This window comes from Andrena cerasifolii, chromosome 13, assembly GCF_050908995.1.
Source record: "Andrena cerasifolii isolate SP2316 chromosome 13, iyAndCera1_principal, whole genome shotgun sequence".
NCBI lineage: Eukaryota > Metazoa > Arthropoda > Insecta > Hymenoptera > Andrenidae > Andrena > Andrena cerasifolii.
Genome location: NC_135130.1, coordinates 10,271,016 through 10,290,164, shown reverse-complemented (window position 1 = coordinate 10,290,164; position 19,149 = coordinate 10,271,016). Strand labels below are relative to the sequence as shown.

General features: G+C 51.0%; 1 protein-coding gene across 6 annotated transcripts in view; it reads right to left on the bottom strand.

Moving 5' to 3' along the window:
* Positions 1 to 230: 230 nt before the first annotated feature.
* Positions 231 to 19,149, bottom strand: part of LOC143375717 (uncharacterized) — a 144,657-nt gene continuing 125,738 nt past the window's right edge. For 4 of the 6 annotated variants that reach the window (XM_076825111.1, XM_076825109.1, XM_076825113.1 and 1 more), the window contains 4 exons: positions 6,030 to 6,410; positions 2,684 to 5,776; positions 2,261 to 2,601; positions 231 to 2,185 (listed from right to left, as the gene is read on the bottom strand). In XM_076825111.1, coding sequence (XP_076681226.1) covers positions 1,616 to 2,185; positions 2,261 to 2,601; positions 2,684 to 5,776; positions 6,030 to 6,321 — 4,296 coding nt within the window. In that variant the 5' untranslated portion in view covers positions 6,322 to 6,410 and the 3' untranslated portion in view covers positions 231 to 1,615. The remainder of the gene's footprint in view (positions 2,186 to 2,260; positions 2,602 to 2,683; positions 5,777 to 6,029; positions 6,411 to 19,149) is intronic. The other 2 variants (XM_076825112.1, XM_076825114.1) reach the window with 2 other exon arrangements.

Genomic DNA, 19,149 nt, shown 5'->3' with positions numbered 1-19,149 from the left:
TGTTTCTGTTTTTAGCAACGCAGGGCTGTCCCCTTTTAGTGGAGGAGGGTAAATGAGTTGCATTGGGTGAGACTCGAATTTAAAAAAATTCCAGAACCCATCGCAAGTAAACAAGCTTCTAGGAAGCAAATGATTTTGTTACAGGAAAACGCAGCCCTCGTTTCTCTGAATCCACTACCCCATTAAAAGGAAACAGGATTGGGATGTTTTTGGGTGAATGAAGCGCCAGGTTAAAAAAGAATTTGCATTTTTATTACAGTGACGTACGTATATGTTACAGTACACAGTGTGTGGTACATCTGAGATCCATCGTGATGCAATTGAACGTCGATGATGCACAAAAGTCGAGCGATCATTTTCGCTGTCGCCCGACGAACACACACAGTTTATCACGACCATACACTCTCTTCCTCTCATTCACTCTCCCATTCTCTTTCTTGCGCTCTAACAACGAGATACCAGCATAAACCCAGCCCCCCTCCCCTGTGTCACTCGAACCGCAATTCTCTGGATATTACGCCAGCGCGGAATCTCATTTCCAATGTGCTCCAGATAGCATTCGTGGTCAGCCTACGGCGCGGTCAAAGAGCAGCTGATCGCCCCACGAATACCCGAATTGTTCGCATCGACGAACCGCGAGCTGGGTCGCGATAACAACAGGGACTCTATTAACAATTATCCTGCCGCGAGCTCGAGGAACGACCTACCGGGGCGGTTCCCCCGTTCCGCTTCATTCGCGATGCTGAGAAACGTTTTGGCGAGTACGGTCTTTAACGTCGAGACAAGCGGAGCCGATGCGTCGGATCCTAATTGAACTACATTCGCTAAATGAAGAGTCGTCGAAGGTTCGCCTAATAGGGTTACTTCTGTCGCAACAACGAGATCTGGACCGGCCGTTTATGTACAAACGTCTCGTCGTCTGGCTACGAAACGATCCCTGAACGATACACCGCCGCCCTGCTTGCGCGATTCATCATCGGCTGACAGGGCTCCTGGCCCCTTGGCGCGCTGCGATCGGAAATTCAAGAATGCACCTGCACGATACACCCGTGTCGTATTGTCTACCGCGGCGCGAGCGGTTTGCCAAGCCATTTAGAAAACACAATGGCCCCTTCTGGATAGGCGCTAGTACGGTGCTCGCTCGTAAATTGCTCGGTAAACGCGTCCCGCTGCGCAATAAGGCCCTCGCCGATCATTCGCGTCGTTGGCTGCAGCTCGAATCACTGGCACACGCACTTCCTGCTGTACAGTTGTCCCGTCCCTTCCGCCCTCGATCCACCGTGTAAAGCTACGTCGAGTAAAGATAAGATTCGTAGAAAATCACATACAAAACGCTCGGCTATCTAGATCGTCCACTTCGCCGCGGAACTCACGCGCACGTTAATCGGCTGAAGTTGGTCGTTACGGGCCGAGGGATAATTCCGTGAATATTCGACTAGAGTACTGAACATTGGCGAATGCTTCCTCCGTTCTGGTCAATGGACTCGATCTTCCTGGCTGGTTGGGTGAAAAACTGCCGCGAGTCGGGAGCGTTTCGCGTTTGCCGCCAGGCCCACGGAGGGGCCCCTGCTCAAACGTTCGAAACCTCCACGAGTCGGGAGTTTTTTAGCTTGTCTCATACGTTCAGGTTCGTGTTGCCCACGTTGTTGATGAAGTTGGAGTTGTGGCCGTCCTGGCTGGCCTGTCTGGCGGCGTGGCCAGCCTCCCCGCTCTGTATGCTGAAGTGTCTGTAGGAAATGTACTCTGGCGGGATCGGTTGCTCCCGTTTCACGGTCTCCCTTTGCTTCTTCACCTTGAGATAACCGAGGACGGACACCAGGAGCAAGAACACCACGAATCCCATGCAGCAGCCGACTATCAGACCCAGGCGCCTGGTGAGGAAGCTGCTGACGCTGCCAACGTCGCCCATCGACGAGCCGTCGCTGCTGATCACCGCCTCCGGCGCCTCCAGTGTCTTCACCTCGGTGCAGCGGCTCGTCGGCGTGTCCGTCATCTGTATATCCGACGTCGACTCGAACGTCTCGTAGTTGGAGAAGTTGAACTGCTCTACCGTGTCGTCCTCCAGGTGCTGAGACACCCAGTTGCCCAGCCCCAGCACGCAGATCCGATAGCGGGTGTTCGGTGACAGCTTTGACAGCTTCGTGGAACGCGAGTTTGGCTCGAGAACCCTCGCTCGAATCTGGAACTTAGACAAGGAGGGAAATATAGCATGAATAGTAGCACACGGCTTTGGTTTCAAGGGGTTTAGGTTGATCATTACCTCTTCGATATCATCCAAAGCGTGGTAGGCTACTTGGTAGCCACGGATACCCGAGTGATTTCTGCTCTGCCAGGAGACCAGAACGGAAAACGGTTGGATGTCCTGGATCGCCAGTTTGAGGACGAGGGGCGCGGAGCAGAAAGCGTGAGGGTCCAGGTCGAGGAACACCAGCCCTCGTAATTCTGGTGGCTGTTCGCACTTTAGTAATCCACTGTCCATGTCGTTCATTCGCAGCCCTCCTCCACCCCGATTCCGACCTACACCGCCACCCACCAGCTTCTGATGATCACGCAGCCACTCCCAAAGCTCTTGGGACTCACAGTCGCAATGCAGTGGATTCTCTGCACAGGGATCGACATTTGTCGGTGAATTCGGTTAATATAAAATTAGGCGTTATAAAAATAAGAGTAGAAGAAAGTATACCTTCGGCGCGAAGACTCCGTATCTGCGTCTCCAGTGGTCGAAACGCATTCAACGGTAGATTCGCCAAATAGTTCCTGCTCAGATCGAGAATTCTCAATTTCTTTAAGGGCTTGAACGCGTCCGGGGAGATGGAGGATATCCAATTTCCGTATAGATGAAGCTCGGCCAGGTTCTCGAGATGCTGGAACGTGCTTTTACCTACTCCGCTAATCTGATTATACGATAGGTCCAATACCTGGAGAGCCTTCAGGTCAGGGGGGAAGTCTTCGAATTCTTTCAGCCGGTTGTGCGTAAGATTGAGAAGCCTGAGATGTTCCAGCCCCTTCAATCTCTCCTGAGGCAACTGCTCGAGCTCGTTCATGCTCAGATCCAAGGTCAACAGCTCCAGCAAACTTCGGAAAGCGCTCGGGGATACACGCGAGATCATGTTGTTGCCCATAAACAGATGCATCAGGGCTGGAAACGCCTCGAAATCCTGGCTGGTGACTATCGTCAGGTTCGTCCCCGATATGTGCACCTCCTGAAGGGCCGGGTACTTGGCCTCCGAGCTGATCTCGTGTATCCTGACCAGAGGGTTGGCCGTGACGTTGAGCCAGGCCAGGCTAGGGATATTTTGAGCGGAGAGCGCGACCGCTGGTATCTGGTGGAATTTGTTGGCGGCCAGTTCGACCTTGCGGAGCAGGCTGGAGCGGGCAAAGAAGTTTGCTGGTAGGGCAGTTAAGTGATTGTGACTGAGGTCCACAGATATCAGCCGGGACAGGTTCACGCCGGCGAAGCCGGAGAGGGTCATGATGTAATTACCGCGCAGATCGAGTTCCCGCAGACTGGCCAATCCGTTTAACCGTGACATGTCCACGTTGAGGATTACATTGTTAGCCAATGACAGGAACTCGACCGTGGTGGTATTCGCGAATACCTCGTACGGGATCTCTTGGAATCTATTACCGTCCAGTTTCACTTCTTTCAGCGAGTCCAGGCCAAGGAGCAGCACGCTGGGCAGCACTCGTAGGAGGTTGTTGCTTAGCAAAAGTTTAGCTAGGTTCTTGTTCTTGGAGAATATTTCTGGCGGCATTCTGTACAGTTGGGACGAGTCCATGGCTAGGTGCTGAAGCGATGGCAGTCCGTCCAAAGAATTGCCATTGATTTGGCTGAAATTATTGTAGGATATCCTCAGGACCCTCAAGCCCGGGATGTCCAGACGATCCAACGCGGTGGCAGTGAGGTGATTGTGCTCCAGGTTTAGCTCGTAGAGATTATTAAGCCCCCTGAAAGCTCCGTTCTCTATCACGCTGACGGTGCAATTCTTCAGGTTCAGTGTCCTGATAGGTAGGCCCTCCTGGAAGATCTTGTCGTGCAGCACGTTCAAATGATTGTTGGCCAGATCGAGCACGCGAAGCCGCTTGAGGGCGGTCAGAGCGTACGGATCCAGGCGGCGCAGACCATTGTCCTGCAGGTAAAGCTCCTCGAGCTCGTGCAGCTCCGAGAAAGTTCTGACTGTCACATGGCTCAATCGATTCATGCTGAGCTCCAGGAACTTTAGCGCTTGCATCGGTTGAAAGGCGGTGTCCTCTATTCGCGAGATGGAGTTGTTCGTCAGGTATAATCGCTCGACCAGCAACAGGTCCCTGAACAAAGGCGCCTGGAGGCGGGTTAATCTGTTATGTCCAAGCCACATGATCCTGACGGAAGCTTGACCCCTTAAGGAGTCATTGTGCAACACGCCCAGGCCGTTATTGTCCAGCTGAATGGAGACCAATGAGCTACCGCTGTTTCCGTTTTGGCCCACGTCGTTCGACACTTGGAACACATCACCCAGCACCGCCAGCAGGTTGCCCTGCAGGTTTACATGCTGCAGGCTGTGCAGGGACCTCAAAGCGCCAGTCTCCATGTCTGTTATCGCGTTATTCTGCAGATGCAGTTCCAGGAGTGACGGCAAAGGGGCGAAAACTCCCCTTTTCACCTCGGTGATCTGATTGTCCTGGAGGCGCAGCTCTCTCAGCGACTTTGCCTTGGCGAATGTCCCTACTTCTAGCTCTCGGATACTGTTCCCGTCCAGCGACAGGGTGGAGAGGTTCTCGCAGTGCTCGAGAAAGTCGCGCGGTACTTTCTCTATGTAGTTCTCACTGAGGTGTAGCTGCGCCAGTTGGCTCAGCGTTGCCAGGCCTCTGGCATCGATCCTCCTGATCGCGTTCTGCTGGAGGTACACCACCGACAGGCTCGTACTGCCCGCGAAAGTTTCCGCTGGTATCTCCAAGATATTGTTCTCCGCCAGGAACAGCTCCTTCAGCTCGGGTAGCTTGGAGAACACGCCGCGGATATAGTGGATGTGGTTGTGGCTCAGATCGATCGACCTGAGCCTCTGGTTCGCTCTGAACGTGGACACGTCCAGAGACACGATCTTGTTATGGCTAAGGTCGATGGACTCGAGATCGATCAGCGATATGAACGCGTCCTTATCCACGAGTTCTACCGCGTTGTAGTAGAGGGACAGAGTCTTTAGAGACGGACAGCAGCGAAAACAGTTGAGGGGGATTCTCTTGAAGTTGTTGCTGCTGAGATCGAGGAAGTTGAGAGCGTCCAGCCTGGAGTAGCCGTCCTCTGGCAGTTCGGACACCTCGTTCCAGGCAAGTCTAAGGGACGTCAGTTGTTCCAGCCTCCTCAGCGACGTCATGGGGAACACTCTGATTTTATTCTCGGCCAGGTCCAGGTCCGTCAGGGTGTCCTCGAGCCCGGCGAAAGCGTACTCCGATATTTTTATTATCTGATTGCCTTTCAAGTTCAGCTTGATCAGAGATAGCCCGTAGAAGCTGTAACTAGGTAGCTCGTGCACGAGATTAGCTTCCAGGTCCAGAGCCTTCAGCGAGCTCAAGCTTGCCATCGCCTTCTGTGGCACGTGGGGTAGCCGGCCTGACACCAGCGCCAACGACTCTAGACTCTTGCTCAGCCGCCTGAAGGCGTCCTCGCTTATCTCGCGGATCGCCGAGTGTGATATCTGCAGATGCCTGATTTGCGAGCCCGCTGGAAACGCAGCCGTTCGAAGTTCCTCCACCTTTCTGTCTAACTCGTAAACGCTTAGTGACTGTACTATCGCTCCTGGAACAGCGATCAAAGCCTAGTCTGATTTCGATACTGAAACACCGATGCCTTAAGTTTCCGCCAGCAAGATAATTGAACTCCCCCGCGAGAACGCTAAGGCTAAGATCCAAACATATTCAGACGTTTATTCATGCCCTCCACTAGAAGCTGCTTCAACCGGATGCTGCGCAGAGACAATAGGAAACTCCCACGGGAACGAAATCCCTTACTTTACCCTAATACATTCCCTCGGCAGTGTGTCTGTACGTACCTTCCCCTTCGGCAGCGTGTATTACACTGGACAAAGCGCTCCTGAGGGATTCCTCGGTGGACCCTGCGCATTCCAGGAACAGGCCGTCCTCGAAATTGTAGCAGGGACAGCCGGGTATCGTGTCTGGGGGCGGACATTTGGCGGTTCTCGCCTCCTGCGCCGCCATGCAGGCAGCCAGCACCACCGAATAGATGAAACGGAAGCCGTCGCGGCTACCGCGAGCCTCGCTTCCGCCGCCCGACGAGCCCGAGTCCCGCCACTTGCGTCTCGTCCGCGGCCACGTCGTCCACATGTTATTATTATCGCGCCGCTCCTTGCCCGTCTCGTCCCGATTCGCTCATCGTTTCTCCAAAAGAACACTGGATGCTACCACCGCGGCTCCTGCGAACATGCGGAATAAAAGGTATCATTTATCGCGGACAGTCTCGCCACAGTGTCAAAGCAAATGCTATTTCACATCCCGTTACCGGAACAGTCTAAATCAACGGACCAACGCGCGGTGGTGAAGTTCCCCGGGCTTAGGATGCTAGCAAGCATGTTTTGGCAGTAGACGGGAGGTGTTTTGCTAACTTTTACGCGCAGTTATATCCCCGAGAGTTTGCGGCATTAAACACTGCAGAGCTAGGGTAGTTGATGCAGCGTAGGGTAACTTCAAGAGTTCAATATTAACTGCTACACCGCTGGACAAAGGTGCCCCTGGTGTATCTTGCGCTCTGGCAGCTGACTGTGCTCAGCTAACAGACAAACTTGAGCATGCATTTCTCATGGCGTCAAGTCAAATTCCTCGCGAAAGTTGCGATTTCGGAGCAGCATGTTTGCCCCGCGTAGCTCCTAACTGCCGTTGATTATTCGGTAATATTAGGCTAAGGGCCTAATCGCGTGCCGCGCCACGTCAGATATTCCCTGCCATCTAGCATTTTTTCGCTCAGACCTTATCGCGGCGACGGATGCATGTATTCGCGTGTATCGAAGCTAAACGAAGGTGAATTCCTAATACGTTCGAGCTCGGATGGAAATTGATACGAGTACAGCCGCGACTGGAGTTGGGGGAATATATTCGCACATGTTCGTAAACGATTTTCACACGAACACACGCCGGTGCGTGGCTCGTATGCAGTGGAAAAGGGCGTTATCGACGCGAATGCAAATGCCGCGTTTCGTGACCACATTAACATAGTTCAGTCGCTGCGCCGTGCTTTCACTTTTATTCGCCATTCGAGACGTGTTTATTCTTCCCGATAGTGTTTCGGTAAGGAAGCGAGTCGTGTGCGTTCACGTGCAGGCGTGTGTGGGCCGGACGGATCGATGGTATGCGTGTATAAATATTTCAAGGAAATGCTAATGCCTGATAAGTTGATAAAAACGCACGCGAAGTTTTTCATGCGTAATTCTGCAACGCGAGAGGGTTCCAGGGGTAGGTGCGGCCAGGAAAGCTGGGATATCGCGAATCTTTTATTCCACTTTGTACGCCCTTTGAAATAAACTTTTACCATTTTTGCGAAGTTGCCGGTGGTGCCGCGGGGACGCGCTGGAACTTTCATTCATCAGACACGGCTACTTGCAAGCCCATTTCGTACAAAGGATCGTGATCCCGAAGATCAGGGGTCGTAATTTAACGTGGAAAGTAAATCTTAGGGGCTCGGATGCTGTCGCGCAAGAGGGTGACCTGTTCGGCCCAGAAAAATATGGCCGGATGAATGGTGGACCGAGTTTTGGGGGCATCGTGCTCGCTGGGAGGCGTCGAGGGATCACGTGTAGGAGCGTGTTCGGGAATAGAGGGATAGCTGTTCGCTCCTCGGAAGGTTATGCTCTACATCGAGTTAGGGGTTGCAACTTTGTCGGGGGGTCGTGGTTAACACGGCCTGGCGGCAGCTCGCGGCCGGCAGTCAAGTAGAAAAATCAATAATACCTCCGCCCGCCCCGTCCCGCTGTTACGAGCTTTTAATTAATGCACACAGGTAATGCAAGTTTTCCATCATTACCGTTCGCGTGCGGCCGCGGCCGACGCTTGATTATGCGTTGTGCAGCTGCGTTTATTAATATGGTTTTTAGAGCAACCCTCGTGACTGTAATGCCCGAGCGGTGCTCGCGGCGCGTACGTTTCATTTGTAATTAAATCTAAGTGCGCCTTTACGGCTCCGGTCACACCTACGCGGTGTCGAAGTAGGAGAGATGCTGAGCGCATTCGAGCATTAAAAAGCCAAGTTGTGCGAGGTGGACGTGGTAACAAATCAGCTGAAACATCCCCAAGTTTGCGGAGCTCGCATTTTAAGTCCATCCTGAAGTCTCAACTGAGATAACCAGTTTCGAGTAAAAATTTCCTCAGCCAAGTAGGTATCTCGAAGCAGACGACTGTTTAACTTTCTGTTTCGGACCAACTATTTTAACTGGATTTCCATAAAGTCAGCCTCGAGGATCGCAGATTCTCCGCAGCTCCTCGTAGCTGAGGCACAGGCTAGTGCTATCCTCTGTACCCTCGACCAACATCCGGAATCGTGGTGCACGTGCACGCGCTGTACACGCGTGACTATCTTAATGGCCGTGTTGTTATTGCATTCCTCGTCGCGTCGGCTATTAATGCTCCCAGAAGTGTACAGGTGCCGTGGCGGCTGGGCGATGCGATGAGGGAACCTTGTCGCGGCTTGTTTCCAGGCGAGAACGTGTCGTATGGGGATGGCCCGAAATATGACACGGTTTAATAAAGGACAGTGCTTACCTACGCGAACGCAGGCACAGCTGCATTGCTAGAGACACACGGTGGCACATTTAATTAAGCGTCGCTGCGACGCTTAATCTCCAAACTGCATTCGCCAGGTCGAAATGCACAGACGAAATTGAATATTTTCCTTGGCTGACTCCCGAGCACCAGTGCGCCTGTTTACCTCCTCGGCTGAGGAAAAAATTCGCTCCTCCGGTAATCGCGGGAGCTGGAAAATGTTAGGATTTCCAGAGGTAAGGAATCGTGTTTTTTTAGTCGGACTAGTGATACTCCAGTTGGACGAGAGTCGGGTTTGGATTATATCTGGGTTAGTGTTCTACCATGTCGAACGATCCGCTTATTCTTTTAAGTCGGGAAAACCAGTTGGTTCCCTTTTTTATTTGCTAAGGGGATCGTGGGCAAGCCAATACGAAGAAGGGGAGGATTTGTAAATATTGGGAGAAAATATTGCGACAACTGTGCATTTCTTAGAGACGCATTTAATACGTAGGTATATTTTAATGTACTTTAATATGTTTGATAGACTGATGTTATTTCCGTCTCATGGCTATGCATACTGTCCTCGAGGCAAATCTATCGATCCTCGCGGCAAACGTAAACAGAATGAGGCTAGTATTCTTACATAAAACATTCTGCAGGAGGTAAAATGAAAAATAAATATTTTGATGTTTATATTAAACATATTTATTCTAGCAATTTTTACATTTTTTTTTTTACATTTCAGGAAATTGTGTTCTATTACTTTAGGTCTCTAGTGGAGGTTTAAGTCTCGCCCAGCAACGTCGAGGACACAAATCCGAGACCATAGAACGAACAGCAGTTTCTATTTCGGCGGTGAATTCTGAAGTGCACTCCTGCACTTCGGCTTCCATTACCGGAGTTTCCTAAAGCAGAATTGACTTGGCATAGCAAGAACAAGTTCCCAACTGATCAGAATTAGGAAACGGCGAAAGAGCTGCTACTTTCCGGGGACCAACCCCCGCTGTTGAATCTTCACTCGATCGACCTAGACAACCGTGGTAAGCATTTCCATACTTTCCAACAGATTCTCATAGTACGCACCAGATCTCAGGAAATAGGGATAGCGAGGTGTATTTACCATTTTATCGCGCATCGATCCCGCACGGCTGAATTTTCCAATCTTCCCACAATACACTCCGCTCATCTTCGGCACTTGAGCGTTTCAGCACGTCGAGAACCTGCAAACTTCTCGGCTACTTCACAATGCTCGGTGAACTAGTTTCGCCAGCGACAGGTTATTAAAATTCTGCCTCGGAAACCGACTTCGAACGCGGGCATAATCATGATCGTAAACTCGAAATTTTCCCCGGGCAAGCTGGACTAGATGTGTCCTATAAGAATCGGCACATAGGTGGCGCCCTGTTAAGTTTGGGTTATGTAGAGTGCGGAAGAGAGTCCACTTGGAGAGTCGGCGTTGGCGTAATCGGCTAAGAGCGCGCGCAGTGGATCCGAAGATCGTGGGTTCGAGTCCCATCGCCTGAGGGTCATTTTTTCCGCTTGCAATTAACTATAACGTTCCAAAAAGTAGCTCCCATTCTTACAGTTCAACTAGGAAACGCCTGGTAATTAAGCACATCGATAAAAGGACCCGGCTCTCAGCATCGAACAGCTTTATCTAGGTCCCGAAAGTCCTAGTTGTTGAACTGAACCAAGTGGAATCCCCTCGCAAGTGTTTCTCAATTACTCTCCGATCAGAACTCGCGCGAGGGTTCGTGATCTTTACGGAGTCCGTTGCGATTCCACTGTTTCTCTAGGATGATGGCATCACTTGCCATCTCTGGTAGGACGTCCAGAGGTCGGTGGAGCCATGGCCTGGAACGTTTTGGTCCATTAAGGCCGCAGGGAAATTGAATTCCGGCGCGACGCCGGGCGCGCAAGCTCGGATTAAATCGTTGCGGTGCACGGTCGAAACCACGTTCGCTAATGAAGCGCGCTGCGTTGAATTTTAAAGGGCCAAAACTGGCTATCCGTTCGACCTCCGTCCGATATCTTTGATCCTCTCCGTTCTTTCCTGGAGGAGCGCGCAATTAACTTTCACGCCGAGGCGGTTCTCCAGGGTCGAAGGGACGGAATCGCGGATGTAATTGTTGCCCTGTCGACGGATTATTTGGGAATTCCTTTAGAAGGAACGAGCTGAATTTCCCAATTTCCTCATTCTGTAGCGGCTCTGTGAGATTGCCAGGCATTCACCGAATTGCTCCACCTTCCTCTCAGTCTCGCCAGAAACTCAAACAGCAAAGAGTCCGCCGCTTTAATTACCCCATACATTTGCCACGTTCCTTCCACCGACCCCTTTCTTTCAAGAAGCAAACGAAACTCGCCCTTTAACGTTTCACCAGCTAAACGTACCGTTACTCGCCATCTTTCAGATGCCCGGCTCCGAGACGAACGAGTCGCCCGAAGTCTGCGCCTGTGCACGTGTACGCCTAACGAGCCACCGAGCGGCTCGCAGTTGTTCACCTATTTAAATAAGACAGACGATGGTAATGAGAATGCAAATGGCGTAGTACAACCGAGCCAGCTTTCCTGCACACGTCAGGGAATAACAAAAGGCGACGGTTGCGCGGGGTTCCTGCTGGTTCGGGTTCTTGGACACAGGGCTCTTAGTGCTCGGGTACTATATTGAGGGACCGACGGAAAAGCAGAGGCAAAGGGGATTGCCTGGGCGTTCGACGTTGATTTCAAGCGTTCTTCTACCTCGAAATGAAAACATTTGTTTGCAAATTTTGTACACTACGCTTTGCTGTAGCTACAAGTATTCATGAAAGCTGGAGGTTCACTTTTTGAATGTTGTTTATTATTCGTACAATCCTATCCTATTCCTGTGATATCACACTCCAACTCTTCACGTATTAAAAATCACACACTGTCCAAGTTACAAATCACACTTTCACTTCGCACTACTCATATCTAATCGGCTTACGACGATGTGAAATTGGGTAAGTAGTTAATTCGCTTCTCGCGAAAACGTAACAAAGCTGCAAAGGACAACATTTTGTCAACAATGTTGCAAATGGAAATGCGGTGTTCGGAAACCAAAACTCCGCTTTGCAACTTTGTGCACTTTGGCCCGCGGCCTAATTTTGATTTGAAATTTTGTTGCAACTGCAGGAGAAGCAAAATTTCGCCACGCAGCTTCTCCTGCAGGTGCAGCGCGAAATTCTGCTTCTCTTGCAGGTGCAGCCACTCAAAAACCGCTTCTCCGAAATTCATCGCACTATTCTTGCACCTGCAAGAGAAGCCAAATTTCGCGCTGCACCTGCAAACCCCGACATTTCTCTTCGAAACTGCTCTTGCAGGTGCAACGCGAAAATCTGCTTCTCTTACAGGTGCAGCAACTCAACAAAAAAAAAACGGCCCGTTCCGAATTCCATTGCTCGATTCGTGCACCAGCAAGAGAGGCAGCTTTTCGACCTGCACCTGCAAGGACTGAAAAGTCTCGTCACGTAACTTCTGCCCCGTATCCTCCTGCATCTCTTTGCATATAATTAAAGCGCACAATCCCAGTTGGCCGGTGTAATTCTTGGAAATCCTCGAAACGCCGTCAGAACGTTATGATTCTAAATTTGTAATGATGTCGGTGAAAATTTGTGTGCCGAGTTTCGACTGTTCCTTCCGGGAACGTCATACTCTTGTTCACCTCCGCACTCCCGCCGAGATAATTAGTCTGGAGCCTCAACTCGCGATGATTGCCGGGAACGTTGCATTTGTGACAGGCGTTCTAACAAGTAAACGAGTAAATACCGAATTCGTGAACGGAAAACGGAGCCATGTACTTCCGCATCAAATAACGCGCAGCAGTTTCACGCGCCACTCCGGCTCGCGATATTATTCGCTTCGCCTTGCACCCGCCTTTTTTTCTCGAGGAGCGATACAGGAATCATTATTTCTTCCCTAGCAGATCACTGGCAGAGGAATGTCCCTTAATTAAGGCCACTTGGAGTTTCATGCTCGCACAGTGCGAATTATACGTTCGTATAAATTTTCAAGCCGAACGTGGCTGGGCCGTGGGCGGGGCGTGAAGAATTCAAAAGACACGTTGACAGGCGGTCTTTGAGGTCACTGAGCGAGATTCCTTTGATACTCTTACGCTAGGCGCCGCGCGTTAGGCGCGGGGAATTCCATCGCGGAAGAGACGCCGCGCGGAATTATGGAAAATATTCCTTTCGTTAGCCATCCGCGCCGGTCGTGGCATTCACGGGAAAGCTGCTTCGGATTCTTCAAAGGATCGTCGACGGCACGAAGCTAATATGGGAATCTTCTTAGCATGCGAGAGAAAGAAATTTGTGTGTTCTGCTGGATAGAAAAAAAAAAGCGAAAGCGAAGGGAAGCGCGGGAATGCTCGTCGCGCGAAATGCGAGCAAAATGAGGAGTATGAAAAAATTTATTTTATCGTCGGAGAGAAGGGATGAAATAATACTGCTTACGTGGTGCGCTAAATGTTCCCAATCCTTCGGGATGATATTTCAAACGCTTAAAAAGTAAAAGAAAAACCAGACATTGCGTGCGATTAATCGCTCCGGTTGTTAGATGTGTTTCCGTGTTATTTCTCATTTCTGGGCGTAAAACGAGGAGCTAAGACTTTGTTCCGTGAACTTTCAAGCCCGTCTATCGACCACAACGAACACTGAACGCGCTCCCCGTTGCAAAGAAGAAGCGGCGGATGTCTTTAAAGAACGTTTAACCGTGCTGATCTTATATAAAGCACCGGGTTCCGACGTTAGTATGCGGGAAGCGAGGGGAAGAGCTTTCATTACCGATAATTAGCGAATTCTAAAGGCAATTAACGGGGCAAGTCAGCCGCGACCGTGTAACAATATTAGCGTTACGAAAAAGGGTACCTTCGACAGTGATCGGTACTAATCCAAGATTCTTATTCCGAGAGCGTTTCACTTAAACTTCAGGTAGAATTGGAAGCAAAACTGATTTTTACCGTCGAAAAACTCCGGATGGTTCTGGCCCGGAAGGCCATTTAGCAGCAGGAAAACACCCCTTCAAACGTAATTTTTCCATTGCAGTTTAACAAGCTTAGTTCCAACGCTTTCAAACACTCGCCCGTCCTACATTCGAATATATTTCGCACAAATATTCATTTGAAGACGTTTAAACTCCGAGTTTTAAACTCGCCTTGAGAAGCACGCCCTGCCTTCGAAAGTCTCGCGAAGTAGTAATATTGTATTTGTATTTTTGTTTTCCTGTTAAACAAGATGGCGCTTTAAAGCCTATCGCTTTATATTGCCCAACGAACTCTAAACTCCCTCTATCTATAGAGTCCTTTTTTTATCTTTTTCCTCCTCTCTCTCCTTCGGTCCCAGCAGCAGCGGCGGCACCGGGAGAAAGATATGGTCGCGGTCACCCATCTTTCCCCAGTACCCGCCCCGTGATGCTTAACTTCGGTGATCTAACGAGAACCTGTGCCTCCATCACGGCTACGGCCGCTGACAGTGATATTCATTTAAAGGTCTGCGGGACGCCCTTTAGGTTGGCAGGAAGTATTAGTATCACTTTGAATTCCAGAAATTCCGAGAATACCCGCGGAATAATGATTTTTTCTGTCACTGTCGTGGACGCGAGCGATGCGACTGCAATTGCACTCGTGCTTGTTGCGCGGCAGCTTTGGTATGCGATAAACTGTTGTAGACCGGCATTAAAATTTCACTGTGCGTGGGTACGGCAAAGTGAAACCGTTATTATCCGCGGCGGGGGGCAGGGAACTTTGTCACAGTTCGTTCGGTGGGCACGGCGGAACTTCCGTTTACGAATTTTCAACTAAGCGACGGGACGTGGGAAGTGCTCCCCTCAATTTGCTGCAGGTGAACTGCACCCGACCTGGATCGATTTTCCGGCGTGTCTTCGGGCGTGCATTAATAATACAAACAGACGGCGAGATACGTTTCTTCTTGAAGTGCTCGGCCCAACTTCGTGCTCGCATTTATTTATGCAACTTTAATGGAACTGCGCTGCTGGCGTGAAACTTTAAGGGTGGGCAACTCCGCGCGACGTCAGCGAGCTTCAGAAAGAATTGGCAATCTTGCTGGCAGCGTAATTGTTAACCTCAAGGCGCTAGATGGGAAATATCGATGGAGATGGGAATAGCGATGCGGCGGAGGCAATTTGTGCCGCCGGCGATACCTTGATCGTGATACGCGACGCTGATATCGCGTATTCCGCGTTTACGGTGAAAACAGCCGTCGTCTATGAACCGCTTTGAATTATAGCTGTCCTCGTGAGCGCTCGACACGGATTCTACGCCATTAGCGAGTAGAATAATGTGGGATCGAGGACACCTGTTACACAAGTGGCGCAACTACGCGAAAGAAGAGTGATCAGGCCGTATGTCGCAGTGGCGCAGTGGTTAGAATGCACGATTCTCGCGATGATAGTAGACAGCTAGTGGTTTCGCCGTTATAGGTGGTCCAGATTTTCATGCCTGCTTCCCTGGAATGTTTGAATTGCCGTTGAAACTGGTCAGGAATCCGATTTGAATGTGACATAGCTCCCTGCGTATATACTTTCTGGTCCGTGGTTCTGCTTGCCGAATATAGCACATAACTCCTAGGCGTCTTCCAATGGAAAAGCGCGCAAGAAGTACATTGTATGTTCGCTGGATTTTGGGCTTCTGTTCGCTCCCCGTTCCTCGCGGTGAATGACTGGCAGCCAGCGAGCGGATCTCTTGAATATCGCTGATACGAGGACTGAAAGAAGTTAGCGGAGCGCTAGTGGGGTATCTGACTTACGTGGTATCCGATTTCTCCGCGCACAAAGGCGACGGCTTTCAGCGCGTCCGCCTTGAGGGAACGTATGCCGAATACAGCAGCCGGCTCCCAGCGTGAACCGTATTAGTATTCCCGAAGGCATTAGCCCCACGTCCGTAATTCATACGGAACCGTGGTCGATGAGAGACCTAAGCGATCTCGCTGAATAGCCGCCAATTTACAGGCCCCCTTCACAGCGCTGCCACTAAAGACGCTCGCAAAATAGTTTGCGCCAGATATAATAGATGTTTCGGTGGCGTGTAAAACAGTGCTGCCGCGCGCACGTTCGCGGCTGAATGCGTAAGCTCATCGGAGATTCAGCACTCGCGCCGCGGCGCCACGCGCGCAGCAGTTTTTAACGAAATCAGCATGCATTTCGCCTCTCGGTATCGGAGCGCCGCTATACCGGATTTACCGAGTAAGGTTTATCATAACCGTGTTACCATCTGGGATTCCCTGCCAGCTGACACGCGATATAACCTATATTGCGTCGGAAGTTTCTCTGCGTCAAAGTTTTCAAGATTTCCTGAGTGTTTACCCGAGTGCCCGATATCTTTCGCTCTCGATACGAAGCACCGTTCCGCTCGGCGGATCCGATCGTAATCTGAAGGTGGCGTAATCCTTGTAACGCGCGACCGCACGCCCGCATTACGACGCCCGCGACGTAGGCTCAAGGAAACGTCGTGGGACACGATCGATAAATTTGTACAGTCTTAGCGTATCCGGCAGCCAGTTCGATAGGACGCGTTTGGCGAGGTTTGGCGAACTCATCTCGGCTACGTGTTGAAATTTAATCATCCCGGACTACAGGCGAGGCTTGACGATCCAGGTGTTTGTACGAGAGATTTGCACGAGCGGACTGGTGGGTTATTTGCCCCCTCAATCTGTGTCGTAGACGTTACATTAGATTCGAGCATATACATCCGCGGGGGCTATTGATACGCGTTCGAGGCGGCGAGGACAGCAGAGTCTTGTTTGCTAAGATGTTACTACCGCAACACTGTGCTCTTATCACGAGTTCACTGCACCGCGACGCCGAGAACCTTCTGGAGTCATTGCTCGCCGGAAAAGGGAGGGTTTACGGAGTCCCGAGGAGCCGCATCCATTCACCGCGATCAGGGTGTATCTGCGGGGTTTACGAGTGGCGGAAATTTTCTCGACTTTCCTCGGGGAAGGTGATCGTGACCACGGAGGTGTGAGTGAGCTCGGGCTTAGAAAACAGGACCCGCAGCGTCTCGCGATCCCGGCCGGGCGGGCGTGAAATCCTGCAAGGACCGGGGGGATCCAATCTGCTTGTAAAAGCAGAAACGCCACGACGACGCGGCCCGTCGCGCCGCCCGCCGTCTCTGCTCCTCATAAATCCGTGAGGAGCGCGCAATCTCGATGGATTACGTTCACTACGGCACGATTTTACAGTGCAACAGGGACAAGAATCCGACGAATATATCCCGTTGGAACTTCCTAAGTCCACCGTCCGGTCCTTGTCCACTAAATATCCAAGGACCCGCGTTACCGATCCCAGATATCACCCTTTCCACTGTCGTTCAGCGGGGCGCGTGACACGACTGCCAACCGTAAGGAAATTACGGAGCGCTCTCGGTCCCCCGATATAATAACCGCGTCACGCAGGACTATGAGTGGGAAGGCTTCCGCGTAAATTGGGGATGATGATCCTTTTGACGGAATGCTGATCTTGTACGTACCACTGGCTGACACACACGACAGTTGCATACGACAGTTTGTTGAGCCTCTTACGTTCATTCTGGTTAATCCAAGTCAAGCAGCTTATGAGTTTTCTTTATGACGCAATTCGAGAACAGTTAATCCCAATGTTCATCAGGTTGAAGTCCGTAGCTCCAGTACTTTTTCCACCGCCTATAGCGCATTTCCGAGGATCTCGTGAAAGGCGATCGATCGAGCCCGAGCCCGCGCGCGTTCCAATTAATCCTCGCTACTCCCGGCTTGGAGGATCCGATCGGCAGGTCTGCTTCGTTATCCATTCTTTTTAGCCCCGACCCGATTATAATTTCATAATTCCCGTGTTTGCCCGTTCTGCTTTAAGGAACGGTCTCCTCCCAGCCAACCGGGGACAGTTCCAGTAATAGTGGGATTCTACCCGCGCCTCACCCTCGGCAGAGGAGAAATATCCCTCCTTTTCCTGGGGATGAGAGCACCCTGTCGTTAGACATGAACGGGATTGTTTCGCGACGACGGAGCCTCGTGTATCCGGGATTTCTGGGTTAGATTGGAAGGGATTTTCGAAACGGGATGGACACGGCGGAATCCTTTAGCGGCTCGTGATTCGATTTTCCCCGCTCTCGGATGCGAACATTATCCATTTGAACGGTAATCCCTGCGGAATTATTTACAGCGGAATGCACCAATTGTAGCCAGCCATCGGTGTGTGTGACAAACCATGAGGAGCTCAAAGACCAGCTCGCCATTTTTAACCAATCTCGCATATTCCGCTGTAAATGTCTTCCTCGTACCGCTTCAGAGCGTTCAAAAGGGGTGGAAATATTTGGAGCTATTTGTTTGGCGAATTTCGGAAGAATAATCGTGTGTCGCCCGATACAAAAATATTAAATTCCGCGACAGTGGACAGTACTCGAAGAGCGAATGATTAATTGTTTCACGGCGGGCGCGGGGGGTGGGGATAATTTATAATTCGAGCACCTCTCTGCCAGGTCAAAGCGCGAAAATTCATTTCGCCGGGGCGCGAGCGTGCAATTTAAGCGTGTTTCAATTAAACCTCGTCCGCCTGGCTGGCCTGTAATTTAAACTTTTATACATACCTAGATGCGTGGACGGGCAAAAATCTGTCGAGGGATGGCGGAAGAAGAGGGGGACGTTAAGCGGGACGGTGCCCGGGAGGTTTTCTTTTGAAAACGTAATTTCTTCTTCGCGTCGAATCGCGCGTCTCCCGATCCCGCGCATGTTAATTGCTCGCTCGCAATTTCTCTGGACTCGTAGCAACGTTCGGGGAGGCACGGTGCCCGTTTTTATTCGCGCTCGTTTACCTCTAATGATGCGTCACTTTGCGTTGTCATCAAAAAAGATTCATGCTCGTTAGAAGTCCGCTCGTTTCCGGCCGAGCTGACGTGCTCTCTGTCGGAACCCCCCTAAGACACCATTAGCGAACCTCGGCGCGGTTTACCATGGTACAAATAAATAGGCGATGTGTGTGCGCGGAGCTGCAACATCTTTACCTGAATATTCTAGAATATCAAGTACACACTTTTCTCCACCTTTCGTGGTATTGTAATCAAATTCAGCATTAGCGAAGGTGGCATTTACAGTAAACAAGTAGAGGTGGCATCAATAGACCTCTGAACAGAACACTGCCTTCGAATCCTAATCAAACAAGCATCCCAGGCTGAAAGCATTCAGGAGAGGGCGCGGAATAGTAAACAGCGCGGTCTTTTCTCTATTCTTCGCGTCTGGAGACCTCAGGAACCCTCTTCAAGCCTCCAAACAATCCCGACCAGCGCCCCTAAATGCACAGCCTTTCAAGCGTCTCAGCTGCTACCCGGTGGTGGCTGCGGATGGTCCATCATGGCCCGCCACTGTCAGTACTCCCTTCTATCTGCGCAGGAGATCAGTCAGTTTGAACCTGTGCCCCCAG